The sequence below is a fragment of the Brachyhypopomus gauderio genome, unplaced genomic scaffold, assembly GCF_052324685.1.
Source record: "Brachyhypopomus gauderio isolate BG-103 unplaced genomic scaffold, BGAUD_0.2 sc76, whole genome shotgun sequence".
NCBI lineage: Eukaryota > Metazoa > Chordata > Actinopteri > Gymnotiformes > Hypopomidae > Brachyhypopomus > Brachyhypopomus gauderio.
Genome location: NW_027506897.1, coordinates 280,011 through 297,500, shown reverse-complemented (window position 1 = coordinate 297,500; position 17,490 = coordinate 280,011). Strand labels below are relative to the sequence as shown.

Here is a 17,490-nt window from a genome sequence, read left to right as displayed (position 1 = left end):
GTCTTCCTTTGTTTAATCCGTTACCTGTGTTTTGAATAAATTTACCTTATCTTGCGTTTGCGTCACACCCGCCCCTTGATTCGTTACAATAATGTTATGTATTTTACTCAAATCTACCATAAAATGTATTCTGAAGGTAATAAATATACAATAATTAAATATGTAACTCCTACGCGGGAGAGGGGGAGAGTGAAGAAGAGAGGGGAGAGACAGCGAGGTGTGTGTGTGTGTGTGTGTGCGCGCGCACGTGAGCTTGTGCGTGTGAGGCAAGGTGTGTGTGTGTGGGAGTGAGAGAGATGTTTGTGTTGCCATGTGTGTTGATGTGTAAGTGTGAGTTTTTCTCCTTCTCTCTACAGTCTGTCTGACTGCAGTATTAGAGAGGAAGGCTGTGCTGCTCTGTGTTCAGCTCTGAGGTCAAACCCCTCATCACACCTGAGAGAGCTGAATCTGTCGGAGAATGAACCAGGAAACTCAGGAGTGAAGCAGCTCTCTGCTCTACTGGAGGATCCACACTGTACACTGGAGAAACTAGTGTGAGTTATTGACTTACTGACACACACACACACACGTACGTACACGCAAACACACACGTACACGCAAGAGTATTCTGACTCTTTATACACACACACACACACATGTACACACACACTTGTCCTGTAATTGCTGCCATATGATTGTTAAGTTCAGTAAAATGGTTCAGAAAAAATAAAATGAATGTTTTTATACTTTTGTTTTATGTTCTCCAAGTTCATTGTGATGTTATGGAGCTGTGGAGTTGGAATAAGTGGAATAATTATCACAATATGAAAGGGAACCAGTAACTGTGTGTGTGTGTGTGTGTGTGTGTGTGCGCACGTGAGCTTGTGCATGTGAGGCAACGTGTGTGTGTGGGAGTGAGAGAGATGTTTGTGTTCCCATGTGTGTTGATGTGTAAGTGTGAGTTTTTCTCCTTCTCTCTACAGTCTGTCTTGGTGCAGTATTAGAGAGGAAGGCTGTGCTGCTCTGTGTTCAGCTCTGAGGTCAAACCCCTCATCACACCTGAGAGAGCTGAATCTGCACCACAATAAACCAGGAGACTCAGGAGTGAAGCAGCTCTCTGCTCTACTGGAGGATCCACACTGTACACTGGAGAAACTAGTGTGAGTTACTGACACGCACACACACGTATGCACACACACACGTACACACACACACTTGTCCTGTAACTGCTGCCATATGATTGTTAAGTTCAGTAAAATGGTTCAGAAAAATAAAATGAATGTTTTTATTCTTTTGTTTTATGTTCTCCAAGTTCATTGTGATGTTATGGAGCTGTGGAGGTGGAATAAGTGGAATTATTATCACAATATGAAAGTGAACCAGTAACTGTGTGTGTGTGTGTGTGTGTGTGTGTGTGTGTGTGTGTGTGTGTGTGCGCGCACGTGAGCTTGTGCGTGTGAGGCAAGGTGTGTGTGTGTGGGAGTGAGAGAGATGTTTGTGTTCATGTGTGAGTTTTTCTCCTTCTCTCTACAGTCTGTCTGAGTGCAGTATTACAGAGGAAGGCTGTGCTGCTCTGTGTTCAGCTCTGAGGTCAAACCCCTCATCACACCTGAGAGAGCTGAATCTGGACAACAATGAACCAGGAGACTCACGAGTGAAGGTGCTCTCTCACCAACTGCAGATTCCACACTGTACACTGGAGACACTAGAGCAGGGGTCGGCAACCCGCGCAGGGTATCTGCACATTTTTAAATCTGAAATTCAATGACTTTTAAGACCTTTTTAATACCTCTCACAAGAAAAAATAACGGTGTTCCACATCATTGCCGGGGGGTGGGGGGTGTCGAACGGTATTCCACAAAGCGGGTTTAACAAACTCTAAACTTAACCCTGAACACTTAAGTTGTCTTACTCCGATCTGAGTTAAAGTAATCAGGGTCGCTCAACTTTGAGTAGGTTGACCCAGACAGAAGCGTGATCACGCGTAACTATAAAAGGCATTCTTAATGGAACGCAGAAAATAAGATTTATCATGGATTTAAATGCGAAAATCAGCCGAGCATCGTATTTCACACCACTGTAGCTTGAAGTATTAATGACTGCGTATGCAGAATATTTAGATGTTATTAAACGTAAATGTAATACTGCGATAGCTGCTAGAGAAAGGCAGTCAGCATGTCAAAAAATTGCCAACAGAGTTAATGCGTGAGTGAAAATGATATGTTTATATTTAGCAGAAGGGTGCGATTATTTTATTATATTCTCCACATTTATAATACTGTATTGAGGTTTTAATTTTTTTTTATTGAACACTTATTAATTCCAGGTCTAATCCAAGTGGTGTAAAAAGCATATGGCATCAGATAAAAATGAAGTTTAAGAATGTAGTACAAAATGGTATGGCTGTACATAATTGGTGCATGATTTAATGTGAAAAGCAGTGATTGCAAATGGAGTCTCTGACAACTCCACCATCTCTGTCACCCACATGCATAAGGTTTCTCGTCTGTGGGCATGTCTGAGTTGGTAGGCTGTCGCTCTCCCTGGATGGTTACAATGTTGTGTAATACCACTGATGAGGATGATGATGATAGATACTTTATTAATCCCCAATGGGGAAATTCAGTTGTCCAACAGCACACATAGATACAATACGAACACACAAAATATACAGAACATACCATACCCAATTAAAGTCCTTAGTGAGTGCTTGATTAATAAGTACACCTATCGTCTGTTGTTGTTTAGCAACCTAACTCCCGCAGGAATGAATGATCGCTGGAACCTCTTAGTCTTGCAGCATAGAGAGAGGAGTCTATCACTGCGACAGCTCATCTGAGCTACCAGAGTCCCATGCAGAGGGTGACTGCTGTTATTGAGGATGCCATGCATTAAACACCTCGTCTCCGCTAACTCACCCACAGAGTCCACTTTCCCTCCCCATCACTGACACACACTTCCTTATAAGCTTATCCAGCCTGTTCCAGTCTTTTACCGACAGGCTGCTTCCCCATCAGACCACACCAAAGAAGACAGCACTGGATACGACAGAATGATAAAATGTGTGTAGAAACTCATCACAGACATTAAATGATCTAAGCTTCCTAAGGAAGTAAAGCCTGCTCCGTCCCTTTTTGTATGCTGCTCTCGTATGCACTGACCAGTCCAGTTTGTTGTCCAGATGGACTCAGAGATACTTATAAGACTGAACATTCTCAATCTTCTGTCCATCAATGATAACAGGCTGATGGGACTGTTTCAGTTTCCGGAAGTCCACGATCATCTCCTTGGTCTTCAGTGCATTAAGGAGAAGGTCTTTTCTCCTACTCCATGCTGTGAAGGCAGCCACCAGATCTCTATACTCTCCTTCATCTCCACCTCTAATACATGCTACTACTGCTGTGTCATCTGAATATTTCTGGATGTGACAGAGTTCAGACACATGTTTAAAATCAGCAGTATTTAGGGTAAAGAGGAAGGGTGGCAATACTGTACCCTGAGGAGCCCCAATGTTGGTCACCACTATCTCAGAACAGTGATCACCCATCTTGACATACTGTGGACGCTCCGTGAGGTAGTTGTAAATCCATGTTACCAGTGTAGAATCCACACCTATCTAACCTGAGGCCTGAGTATCCGGAGCAAAATCCTCTCCAATGTCTTCATAATCACTGAGGTTAGGGCCACTGGTCTGTAGTCCTTCACTCCTACCGGCCTCCCTACTTTAGGGACCGGCATGAGGCATGATGTTTTCCATTTGACAGGCACTTGTCCAGTGTGAAGACTCAGGTTAAAGATTGATTGTAGAGGCCTAGACAGTCCTGATGCACATTCCCTGAGTAGCCGAGGCGATACATCATCAGGACCAGTAGCTTTCCCTGGTCGCAGCCTACGTAGCTCAGCCCGGACCTCATCCACAGGGAAGCCATGTGGAGTCACAGCAGTAAATCTGGGAAAGTCACTGCCTGGTGTAGAAAAGCAGGAGGTCACATCAGTAGAGGTGGTACAGCTGCTGGATGAAGCAGAGCAGGTGGTCACAGCAGAAGAGTTGGAGAGATTACTGGATGCCATTAATATGTGGCACGACCTATCAGGGGTAACTCTGAGCCAATTCAGGCACTGGAACCTGTGTTGATATGCAGAATGCATTCAATTGAAGTTCCACATATGACCACTAGATGGATCTATTGCGGTAGTTAATAGAAGGTCAGAGATAGATATATGTGTGGCGAGGAAGTCGTGTAGCACATGCAGGTTGAAGTTGGTTTAATAAAGCGGAACACAAGTTCATTATTACAACTATGTTTATTGACTGAGTTAATAAACAACACATGGTACCAGGAGTAAAACTTCGTGTCAGACAACAGAATTAACCGAAGATGGAAATGTTGAAGCCACCGGAGGGACTGAAATTGGTCGGAAATGTCGACAGCAATTGGCGGTCTTTCAAGCAGAAATTCGAGCTGTACTTGTCCGCCACGGGAATGGACAATAAGCCAGGGCCAAGGAAGATTGCATTGCTGCTCACGGTTGCGGGTCCCCAAGCTATAGAGGTCTTCAACACATTCGAGTTTGCCACGGTTGATGACAAAGAAGACTACAGTAAGGTAATAGAGAAATTTGAAGCGTACTGCTCTCCAAAAAAGAACGTTGTGTACGAGAGATATGTATTCCGTTCACGACTGCAACAGGCGGGAGAAACATTTGATTGCTTTATGACTGATTTGAAACTAAAGGCACAGTCATGCGAATTTGGGGATTTGAAAGATTCCATGGTCCGCGATCAGATAGTTTACGGAATACTTGATAAAAAGACGAGGGAGAGAATGCTAAGAGACGATAAGCTAACTTTGGAAGAGGCGGAGAAAATATGCCATGCTAATGAGCTAGCGCAACAGCATGCAAAGACGTTTGCTGATGCGAGTACCTCCGTAGTGCACGAGAGTGCTAGAGTAGCAGTCGTCAGAAACAAAATGAAAAGAAATTATCAACAAAAGAATAACAAAGACGCAACAGGCTGCAAACGATGTGGTGGAAAACATGAGCCAAGACAGTGCCCTGCATATGGCAAAACATGTGCAAAATGCAAAGGAAAAAATCATTTCGCCAAACAATGTCTAACCAAAGAGAAATCAAGGCCAGTGAGGATGGTTGAGGAAACAGACCTAAGTGAGACTTTCTTCGTAGGCATGGTGTCATGTGAAAATGCCGAGAACGGGCAAGCCACAAAAGCACAAGAAAGTCACACAGAAGATGACAACTGGATAGTCTCACTGCCAATAAATGGAGCTTTGGTAGCACTTAGAATTGACACAGGCGCGCAAGCCAATTTGATCAGCATGACAGAAATCAGTGAAATGAAAGAAAAGCCAAAAATACTCAAGAAAACTGTGCAGCTGAAAGATTATAATGGAAAAGAAATAGAAAGCAAGGGGCAGTGCAGACTGAGAGTGACGGTGAAGAACAAGGAATTCGATGTGCTGTTCTCTGTAGTACCTGAAGGTCGAGAGTCACTGATAGGAGGGGTCACCTCGAAGAAATTAAATCTGGTGAGAAAAGTCTACCAAATCAACTGTGCAGAAGCTGTGATGACACGACAGCACAGTTAACTCTGTGGTGCAACGTTTTCCTGATGTATTCAAAGGACTGGGCTGCCTTCCATACACATACAAAATTCAGTTGAAAGAGGATGCGCAACCAGTGGTCCACGCACCAAGGAGAATCCCTGCACCACTGAGGGAGCGCCTTAAAAAGGAACTGGACAGAATGAGTGAGATGAAGGTGATCACAAAAGTTGAAGAGCCTACAGAGTGGGGAAACTCTATGGTGTGTGTAGACAAAAAGAACAAGAACAGAGAGCTGAGGATTTGCATGGACCCAGGAGACTTAAATAGGAACATAAAACGTGAGCATTACCAAATACCGAAACGTGAGGAAATTGCAAGTGAAATGGCAGGTGCCAAGTATTTTTCAAAGTTGGATGCAGCACAAGGATTCTGGCAAATTAAGCTAGATGACAAAAGCTCACGATACTGCACATTCAATACACCCTACGGTCGATACAGATTCCTGCGGATGCCATTTGGCATAATTTCAGCATCAGAAATCTATCATCGTGCGATGGATAACATGCTTGAGGGTCTAGTAGGGGTTCGTTGCTACATTGATGATCTAGTCATATGGGGTTCCACCCTACAAGAGCACAACGAGAGACTGACAAAAGTCCTACACAGGATATCTGACTATGGACTGAAATTGAATCGTGCAAAGTGTCAGTTTGGTGTGCAAGAAATAACATTCCTCGGAGACAAGCTGTCTGCTGAAGGCATTGAGCCGGATGACAAAAAAATAAAAGCAATCCTTAGCATGCCACGCCCCACAGACAAAAAAGGGGTACTCAGAGTGATGGGGATGATCAACTTTGTTGGCAAATTTATACCCAACCTATCTGTGAAAACATCAGCACTAAGGGACCTACTGCGTGACTCCACCGAGTTCAAGTGGACAACAAGGAATGAGCGAGAATGGAACGCTCTCAAGGCAACTCTGACCAAGTCCCCTGTGCTTGCGTACTATGATCCAGCAGAGACACAGAAGATTTCAACGGATGCGTCGAAAGATGGTCTGGGAGCTGTCCTCCTGCAGGCAGAAGGAGATAGCTGGAAGCCAGTTGCCTACGCTTCGCGATCAATGACAAGAACTGAAACCAAATATGCTCAAATAGAGAAAGAGTGCTTGGGATTGGCCTATGGACTAGAAATATTCCACGGCTATGTCTACGGGCTTCCCACTTTTACTGTCGAAACAGATCATCGCCCCCTGGTGTCGATCATCAAGAAAAATCTCAACGAGATGTCGCCCAGGATCCAGCGACTCATCATGAAATTGCAGAGGTATGACTTCGAGTTAGTATACACTCCAGGCAAACACTTAGTGTTGGCAGATGCACTGTCACGAGCACCTGTGATGAGTGACGTGAGTTCCACTGAAAAGGAAATTGAAAATCACATCAACATGATAGTTGAGTCCCTTCCAGTATCTGACGTCAGAGCAAAGCAAATAAGTGATGAATTGGACAAAGACAAAGTATTACAAACAGTGATCAACAATATGCACAGCGGATGGCCCAGGGGTTCCTGTCCAGAATACTATCACTTCAGATCTGAGCTAAGTGTGGCAAATGGACTGTTACTGAGAGACAATAGAATTGTCATTCCATACAGCCTTAGGCCAGAGATACTTAGACAGCTACATGAGGGACACCTTGGAATAGAGAAGTGTAAAAGGAGAGCCAGAAGCGCTGTGTATTGGCCTGGCATTAATAAGGACATCGAAAACATGGTAGGAAAGTGTGAAACATGCAACAAGTACCAGAGCAAACAGGCAAGGGAACCCATGATGATTCCAGATCTTCCCATTGCTCCTTGGGAAAAAGTTGGAACTGACCTGTTTCATTGCAATGGGAAGGACTATTTGCTAGTCATTGATTACTACTCAAATTTCCCTGAAATTGCCCTGCTCTCAAGCACAGCTGCCAGTACTGTCATTATGCATGTGAAGTCCATATTTGCCCGGCATGGAATACCAAAGACTGTGGTGAGTGACAATGGTCCTTGTTACAACTGCAAGGAGTGGCAGCAGTTTGCGAGCCACTATGGCTTCAGTCATGTCACATCCAGTCCTCAGCATGCTCAGGCAAATGGCAAAGCCGAAAAGGGGGTGCACATCATCAAACAGATTCTGAAAAAGACCACAGACAGCAAGTCAGATCCTTATTTAGCTCTTCTAAGCTACAGAGCTGCTCCGCTTGAATGTGGTTTATCCCCAGCAGAGCTGTTAATGAACCGAAAGTTACGCACAACCCTTCCCTGTTATACAGACATCAAGTACAACACAGGGATACAGACAAAATTGGAAAGCATGAAATGGAAACAGAAGCAACGTTATGACAAGTCAACTAAACCTCTCAGTCCACTTGCCAAGGATGACGTGGTACGAATCCAGGATCAAGATGCATGGAACAGGAAAGCAACTGTTCTCCAGGAGGTCGGACCTAGATCCTATGCAGTAAAGACGGAGGACGGACATGTGCTCAGGAGGAACCGCCGCAGCCTTCTGAAAACAAAAGAGACTTTCACAGAGACTGAGAAGGAATCTGATGCATTCAGTGCAGATACAGCATCAAATGCAGACGATAATGGACATTTGCAAGTGGATACAAGCAATGTTCAGTCGGACTTACCTGTCCTGAGAAGATCTGGTCGACAAATAAAAAGACCTGATAGATTGGACTTGTAAGAGGATGGACTGAATGTTAGTTTATTATTATTATTGTTGTTTAAAAAAAAAGTGATTGTTGACAATTGTTGATGAATGTTTAAAGTATCTTTGTTAATGTTAGATCTAGAAAAGGGAGGATGTGTTGATATGCAGAATGCATTCAATTGAAGTTCCACATATGACCACTAGATGGATCTATTGCGGTAGTTAATAGAAGGTCAGAGATAGATATATGTGTGGCGAGGAAGTCGTGTAGCACATGCAGGTTGAAGTTGGTTTAATAAAGCGGAACACAAGTTCATTATTACAACTATGTTTATTGACTGAGTTAATAAACAACACAGAACCTGGCCTTGATGATTCCTAGGGTCATTTCAATTCTTGCCCTGGTTTTGCTGTGGGCCTGATTGTATTGGGACTGTGGTCCAGGTGCAGGATCTGAATAGGGAGTCATGAGGTAGGGCAGGCAGGGATACCCTCTGTCTCCATGAAGGAGGCCGTCATAGTGTCCTATAATCACACTACGGTTTTCAATTATTTAACTATTACACTGCATGTAACCAAATAGCTAAACTACCGCAGGCCTACCCTGTTTAAATTTGTTGTACAGTGTGGAATCATGCACGGATCCTGGCCATCTCGCTTCAACATTTGTGATGAGGTGGGAAGCATCACATATGATCTTGATGCGGAGAACGGTCTGTTACAATAGCTACGTTATTTTTGTTACCATTAAAGATAAATACATTATTCATTAAGGGTTATAAAAGTTAGTACCTATACAATAATTCTATGGATGGATTTTCTGTTTATGTAATCACCTACATGTTTTAATGGTGCTGTAATAGGTAGCATATGTGGGTTCCATCAATCACTCTAGGAAATCCTTAAAATGTAAATGGAATGAAGTTCGTTATATATTGCTTCTCCTTTGCTTAATTTCTTTATTGTCCATGTGAATTAAAGACAAACCTACGATGCTGTAGAATTCCTCTTTGATGTCCATAATGCCCAGGAAACACAACAAAACTGGGCACTAGCCATTTTAATGCCAGACATACTTTTCGGACAGACCGACATACAGTAGCTTTAATTTGCTGACAGGTTCCGCATCTCCTACACTATAAAAAAAACTTCCACTAGCAAAAAAAACGAAGAGCAATGTATAAAAATCTGAAGAGAATTGAGGGCTACGATGTGTAATATTTGAAATGTGATGCTTAATAATGTTATGGCTGTAAGTAATGGATTGTGCTGAAAAACGATAACTTTCATTAAAACATAATCCTAAAATGATAGTAGGCGTCTATTCGGGGTTTTATAAGGCGTTCCCGACAAAGAGCTCGGCGAATAAACTGAGCTTCAATATCCATATGATCTTCAAGGAAAGGACACGTCATGATGACGTGTTGGTAAACTCTGGTTTAGGTACAAGTTAACCTGCCAGCGTGCAGGTTAGCTTCAGAGCATAAGTTGCTATAGTAACTGACTCAGGTTCTCTCTAAGCTCGGTTTCTGGAACGGAAAACCTCGAGTTTCCGTGTATTCTGAGTTAACTTACCCGATTTTATTGCCTAACCCGCTTTGTGGAATACCCCCCAGGAACTGTGTGTGTGTGAAGATAATGTTGTGTATTTTACTCCAATCTTCAATAAAATGTAGTCTGAAGGTAATAAATGTATATGAATTAAACATGTAAAGCCCCGTGTAGACCATAATTTAATCTTCAATACAGGTATTGACATCAGTTCATCCATAAACACTTTATCATTTCAATGTTTCTTTTGTCCACAAATCACCAGATGAAAATCAGAATCACTTTATTTCGCCAAGGAATTTGTCTTGGTGTTGGCCTACAAGTAAGACTTGACACATACTAGACGACAAGACAACACACAGACTATACAAGAGACATATATACAGAATAGATATGTAATAAATATGCTATTAACAGTTGTGCAGTTGTATTAACAGTAATTAACAGTAAAATGCCAAGGGGTGATATAATGTATTGCACAAATGCTGTTTGACAGAAAATGTCATCATGTCCATTGAGGTAGGTGGAGAAGAAATTGAGTGTAGTAAGTGGCATAAGGGGTTTAAGGTGCAGAGGGACTGGTTCTGTTGCTGAGTGCTACAGCTCTGGGGAAAAAGCCATTCACGTGCCTGGTTGTGCTGGTTTTGATGGTCCTGAATCTTCTGCCAGAGGGGAGTGGTTGGAAGATGTGATGTCCAGGATGAGAGGGCTCAGAAGTTATTTTTCCTGTCTGTCTATTGACCCTGCTGTGGTAGATGTCCTGAAGTGATGGCAGGCTGCAACCGATGATCTTCTCCGCTGTCCTGACTATACACTGCAGTCTGGTTCGTTCCTGCGAGGTGGACGAGCCAAACCAGATGGTTATTGATGAAGTCAGTACAGCTTCGATGATCGCTGTGTAGAACTGTACCATCAGATTCTGCGGGAGGTTGAATTTCTTCAGCTGTCTCAGAAAGTACATTCTTTGCTGAGCTTTCTTGGCAATGGTCACTGTGTTCCTCTCCCACTTCAGGTGTCTGGATATGGTGGTACCCAGGAACTTTAGGGACTCCACTGTGGAAACCTCGGAGCCATTGACAATCAGTGGGGGAGGGGGTAGGGGTTGCATCTGATGTCTATCACCTGTTACGACTCTGTCTAATGTTGCAGATCAAGTGTCTATTAAAATATTACGAGACACGGGGGCTGCACAATCATTTATCCTTTAGTCAGTTCTGCCATTTTCAGGTTTGTCTGCTTGTGGATCGAATATTCTGATCCAAGGGATTGAATTAGGTGTATGTAGGGTTCCTCTGCATAATGTTCATCTTAAATCTCGGTTAGTGACGGGTGAAGTGAGGGCAGGAATTCAATCTCAATTTCCTATGAAGGGAGTTCATTTTCTTTTGGGGAATGATTTGGCAGGGGGTAAAGTGAATCCTGTGCCTGAGGTTATAGATGAACCTGTGTCATCCGTTTCGTTGGATCCTGTTTGTGTAGTGACTCGTGCGCAAGCACGCAAGTTTGCAGATCAAATTGATCTCTCTGAGACAGTTTTTGCTTCATCCAATCCTGGTACGGGGACAAAGGTTGATTGTGAAGTTCTGATATATAAAGTATTGGATGGTGACGCAAGTGAAATAGATTTGGGGTTAGATGTAAAGTTCGGACGGGAGTCATTAATTGAGGAACAGTGTAAAGATTCTTCTTTAAACTGTTGTAGGAGGAATTGTAGGAGGAATTGCCACAACATGTTGTAACATACTTCCACCAGAATGGGCTATTGTTGAGAAAATGGTCCCCTTCACACGAGACAACGGAGTGGAATGCTATTTATCAGCTCGTTGTTCCTACCAGCTATAGGCAGCAGATACTTAGTCTAGCTCAGGGGTCTCCAACACGTCGCTCGCGAGCTACCAGTAGCTCGCCACCCCTTTCTGAGTAGCTCGCCAAAGGGCCAATGAATTACATATAAATTTGTAAACCTAATTGGTCCCATCGAGAAATCTACTTAAATTTATGTCCAATCAAAATTCACAGTTGTCCCTCCCCTTCTAACACTAAATGATTATTCACCAATTATACAACAGTTAGTTCACAATCTGGCTGGTTGAGAAGTGTTCTAACCCTGCAGATATGTGTGATAACAGCACGGTATTCTCATTCTCTGTATCACTCCGCGGACGCGTTGTCAAGTAACGGCATGTATGTATTCACGATAACACACTCCCTCTCGTGTTCTATTGCAATTAGCTGCCAATCAAAAAGTTAGGCTGCCGTCAATATCGAATAAACCAGGGGTCACCCACGTCATGAGTCGCCCGCGGGCTTGTTTTAAAAATAGCTCACTATAGTGCAATGCCGAAGCGCTGCATCGTTTATGTTTTTGCTACTATTATAGATTGTCCACGGTTGCTAGCGGTCTTCCCGCTTAGCAATTGACACTCGCACACGCAACTTTCGCCCCCCCCGGTAGCCCTCCGCAATAACTGGTATCCAAGAAGTAGCTCCCAGTTCCAAAAAGGTTGGAGACCCCTGGTCTAGCTCATGACCATGTAATGTCTGGTCACCTGGGAATCTGAAAGACTTATCATAGAATCTTGCGTTATTTCTTTTGGCCAAGTCTGAAACGTGATGTTGTAGCTTACTGCCGTTCATGTCATGCCTGTCAAGTTGCTGGTAAGCCAAATCAAACCATTCCATTGACTCCTCTCCATCCGATTCCTGTGTTGGGGGCACCATTTGAACAGCTTATTATTGACTGTGTTGGACCCCTACCTAAAACCAAGTCTGGTAATATGTATTTGCTTTCTCTCATGTGCACAGCTACCCGATACCCTGAGGCTATACCTCTACGCATCCTGAAAGCAAAAGGTATCGTGAAAGCGTTAGATTCTTCTCTACGTTTGGGCTACCCAAACGCATTCAGACTGATCAGGGATTAAACTTCACTTTGCGTTTGTTTAATCAAGTGATGAAATTGTTACAAATTGAACATGTATGTCAAGTGCTTACCATCCCGAGTCTCAGGGTGCACTTGAACGATTTCACCAAACATTTAAAGCCATGTTGCGCAAGTATTGTCTGACCTCAGGAAGAGAATGGGATGAGGGTGTTCCATTTCTGTTATCTGCCATAAGAGATTCAGTGCAGGAATCTTTGGGATTTAGTCCAGCAGACTTGATTTTTGGTTATTCAGTGCGTGGGCCATTAAAACTACTCAGAGAAAAATTGGTTGCAGATGACCAGAAGAGCAGTAATATTTTAGAATACGTGAGTGATTTCCATGAACGATTACATCATGCTAATCATGTTGCAAAAGCAACTTTGTCATCGGTCCAGTCAAACATGTCTTTTGATAAAAGGACAGTACACAGAGAACTCTGTAAGTGTAATGTAGCTCGCGCTGCGTAGCAAGGGGATGGACACAAATGCTGAGAAGAGTGAGATTTATTAAAGGGCATACCATCATCAGAGTCAGAAAACCAGTCCGGGTTCATCACGGGAGGGCAGTCAGAAATGCAGGCAAACACGGGCATGACGCACACAGGGAAACACCGACAAGGCAGGGAGACACAGAGAACACGAGTAACAGACAATCGGAATCAAGACTGGAACACACCACGAACAACCAAGATAACTGTTGTGGGCTAACGACACGTCTCTATCGCCTCAGCCCAGCGTGTTCGTTTGCTGCAGGAGAAAACAGAAGCCACCAAACAATTGTTGCAATGCTTATAAAAAGGCTTTTATTAAAACAGAGATATATCTTGGGGAGATCTCGGAGGCACAAGCAATAACTGTGCATCAGAGAATTCCAACCAGTATTTGTTACATGCAGTCTTTATATACTATTTTCTCCACCCCTCAAACCCACAAATCTTCTTCTATGCCTTACATGGTATTGTTATTCAAACAAACAAGACTTTTCTCTTTGTTTTCCAACCCAACATCTCTTATGCATATGGCTCCTGTCTCTGGACGGTTAGGTCGACGAGAGGTCAACATGCATCAGAATGCCATAAATTCATATTTCACCAGAGTCAGCATTATTAGGTCTCCACCTCTTGCTTGTGCAATCATCTTCTCGTTTTCACTCTTTACACAGTATGATTTCGCAAGGCCTTTTCCAGGGTTCATATCTTGGACGCATCTAAAACAGTAGTTACATTTAATTCCTAGATTATGTTTAAAAGGTAAGCAAGATATATTGTTGCTAGTGCTATTGCTAAGCAAAAAACCCCAATCACAACATAACCAAACAACCAAAATATCCGACAAAGGACAAGGGAGACTCAGGGCTATAAAACAAGAACTGATAACAAGGAACAGGTGATAATAATGATACGGGCGTGGAAACTAACAAGGAAACACGGAGACAAACGAGCAGGGCGGGAAGAACAGGCAGGGAACACAGACACGAGGGAACCCGGAGTGACAGCCAAGGGAGGGGGCGCGGCCATACGTGACAGTAAGGGTGTTATTGCCTATTCCTGGTTCAGCTCTGTGTGCAAAATTTTCAGGTCCATATGTGGTGGAACATAAGTTGAGTGATACTGATTACGTGATTAGCATGCCAAATCAACTGAGAAAAAGTCGTGTTTGCCACATCAATATGTTGAAATCTTATGTTCAACGGGTACCATGTGAGGTTTCTGACGGTACCCCTGTTACTTCAGCGTTGGCAATAAACAGGTTGGACTACCAGTATGGCAGTGATGATCTCACGTTTCGTGATGATAGTCTTTTTACTCCACACTTATTAAATTCTGAGTTCTTTTCTACTTTACACTCCCAGTTGTTACATCTTGGTGAGAGAGAATGGGAAGATGTTATTGAGATGATTAATACTCACCCTTCTTTATTTTCTGATGTTCCTGGTCGAACTGATTGGCTTTATCACGATATTGATGTGCAAGGGCAACAACCCATTAAACAACATGCTTATCGTGTTAATCCCACAAAACGCCAGAAAATGCAAAAAGAGGTTGAGTATCTTTTGGAAAATGGTTTGGCTACACCTAGCATTAGCTCTTGGAGTTCGCCCTGTCTACTAGTGCCTAAGCCTGATGGTACTAGTAGATTTTGTACTGACTATCGAAGAGTCAACGCAGTTACTAAACCCGATTCCTTCCCTTTGCCAAGAATGGAAGATTGCATCGATAGATCTACTATTGGCAAGTTCCTCTAACCCCTGTAGCATCTGAGAAGTCTCTCTTGTGCAGTACACCAGTCCTGACTGTGTAACGAAGCTTGCGCCACGGAGCGAGGAGACGGACACAATCGCTGAGAAGAGCGAGATTTATTGCAGGACATTCCATACTCGTCGTCAGATAACCAGTCCGGGTCGATAACGGGAGGGCAGTCCGAATAACATGCAAAAACAGGCATTACCAAAACAGGAGACACGAGTACAGACACAGGATCAAAAGGCAGGAACAATAAACGGTCAGGTATAGTGATCGACACAGACACAATGAAACGAAGAATCAAAATACTCGACAAGGGACAAGGGAGACTCAGGGGCTTTTAACACAGGACTAAACTAGGGACAGGTGATGACAATGACACAGGGGCGTGGCAACAAACAAGGAAACACGAAGACAAACGAGCAGGGCGGGACAAACAGGCAGGGAACACGGACATGAGGGAACCCAGAGTGACAGCTACGAGAGGGGGCGTAGCCGCACGTGACAGAACCCCCCCTCAAAGCGTGCCACTCCGGGGCACGCAAGGGCAGACAAGACAGGAACCAGACTCGGACAGGACGGGGAACCACGGTACACGGCGAGGGATAGGGGACACGGGACAGGACGCTACGGGACAGACAAGACCGGGCAAGGCAGGACAAGGAGCCTGAGGCAGGACAGAGACAGGGGAAACAGAGACTGGCCAGGAGCTGGGCTGGGGCATGGCAACACAGGCAGGGACCGGGCGAGGCACGGGAGCAGGGCCGGACGGGACAGGACTGGGAACAGACACAGGAGTGGGGCCAGGGGACAGGGCAGAGACAAAGACAGAGGCAAACACGGCGTGGACGACTGAGACCGGCACAGGAACAAAGTGGGTCAGGACTTGGGGAACCGACATGGGGACCGGGACAGAGACGACACCACAAGAACCAGACACGGGAACAGGAACACAGACCCTGACAGACACAACCACGGGGACAGGGACCAAAACAAAACCAGGGATGGGACCAGGGAGCAAGGGGAACACAGGCAACGGAACATAGGAGGCACATGACGGAGCAGGGGGAACACAAAGTCCATGCCCAACAGGGGGCAGCACAGTCTCAGGGACAACAGGCGGGGTCCGCTGGCGGGCAGCGGGGACAGGCGGGGCCCGCTGGCGGGCAGCGGGGACAGGCGGGGCCCGCTGGCGGGCAGCGGGAACAGGAGCCGGCAGACAGGCAGCGGGAACAGGAGCCGGCAGACAGGCAGCGGGAACAGGAGCCGGCAGACAGGCAGCGGGAACAGGAACCGGCAGACAGGCAGCGGGAACAGGAACCGGCGTGGACGACCCCTCCTGGGTCGCGGAGACAGGAACCGGCGTGGACGACCCCTCCTGGGTCGCGGAGACAGGAACCGGCGTGGACGACCCCTCCTGGGTCGCGGAGACAGGAACCGGCGTGGACGACCCCTCCTGGGTCGCGGAGACAGGAACCGGCGTGGGTGAGACGCCCTCGGGGGGCGTGACAGCCATAGTGACGTCCTCGGGGGCTGTGTCCGCCGGGCTGACGTCCTCGGGGGGCGGAACCACCGGGCTGACGTCCTCGGGGGGCGGAACCACCGGGCTGACGTCCTCGGGGGGCGGAACCACCGGGCTGACGTCCTCGGGGGGCGGAACCACCGGGCTGACGTCCTCGGGGGGCGGAACCACCGGGCAGACGTCCTCGGGGGGCGGAACCGCCATACTGACGTCACCGGGGGGCGGAACCGCCATACTGACGTCACCGGGGGGCGGAACCGCCATACTGACGTCACCGGGGGGCGGAGTCGGCCACTCCTGCCGTGAGTGTCCACTACTCCCCCCCAAAAAATTCTTTGCCGTTTTAAGGGGAGAAGCTGGCAGGATCAGAGGAGGGAGGAGCTCCTCAGGGTAAGTGACGACCTCAAGCGTTGTGGCAGCGGCGCTCTGAACCGGGGCCGTGGTCTTCTTCCTTCCCCGGTCTGGTCTGCGCCTGGAAGAACATACAGACACAACTGCTTCTCGGTGGCTTTCATTGTGACTCCGCCTCGTCGGAGGTATCGGGAGTTCACAATGGCTTTTGGAAGCCAACCGAGAGCCAAGCCAACGCTCGTCTGCACATTCATTCCGTCTACCCGAATCTCGCGCTACAGGTTGGAGTTGGGCAGACACATAGCGCTTATCAGGGAGCTCGTCGCAAAAGCTGGAAACCGAAAGTGATTTCGCTTTGTTTTTATAGCGACGAGACTCCCCTGTACCCACAGCGCAAGGGGAATTCCTGTCTCTGGTTCGTTCACGCTGTAATACCGGAGAGTCGAACCGAATTAAACCAGCCAACATCTCATTACAGCGATTGAACTTACCAGAGTCTCGCTCTCTCGCTGTGTCCTTGTAGGGTCGAGTATTCTGTAACGAAGCTTGCGCCACGGAGCGAGGAGACGGACACAATCGCTGAGAAGAGCGAGATTTATTGCAGGACATTCCATACTCGTCGTCAGATAACCAGTCCGGGTCGATAACGGGAGG

At 45.8% G+C, this 17,490-nt stretch overlaps 1 protein-coding gene across 5 annotated transcripts in view; it reads left to right on the top strand.

Annotated features, from left to right (window-relative positions):
• The window catches only part of LOC143491503 (NACHT, LRR and PYD domains-containing protein 3-like), a 185,195-nt gene that overhangs the window by 153,010 nt on the left and 14,695 nt on the right, over positions 1-17,490 (top strand). Inside the window, exons 12-15 of one of the 5 annotated variants that reach the window (XM_076990569.1) lie at positions 357-533; positions 963-1,139; positions 1,513-1,639; positions 12,601-12,648. In XM_076990569.1, coding sequence (XP_076846684.1) covers positions 357-533; positions 963-1,139; positions 1,513-1,639; positions 12,601-12,639 — 520 coding nt within the window. In that variant the 3' untranslated portion in view covers positions 12,640-12,648. Of the gene's footprint in view, positions 1-356; positions 534-962; positions 1,140-1,512; positions 5,332-12,600; positions 12,649-17,490 lie in introns of those variants that run through there. The other 4 variants (XM_076990570.1, XM_076990567.1, XM_076990566.1 and 1 more) reach the window with 4 other exon arrangements.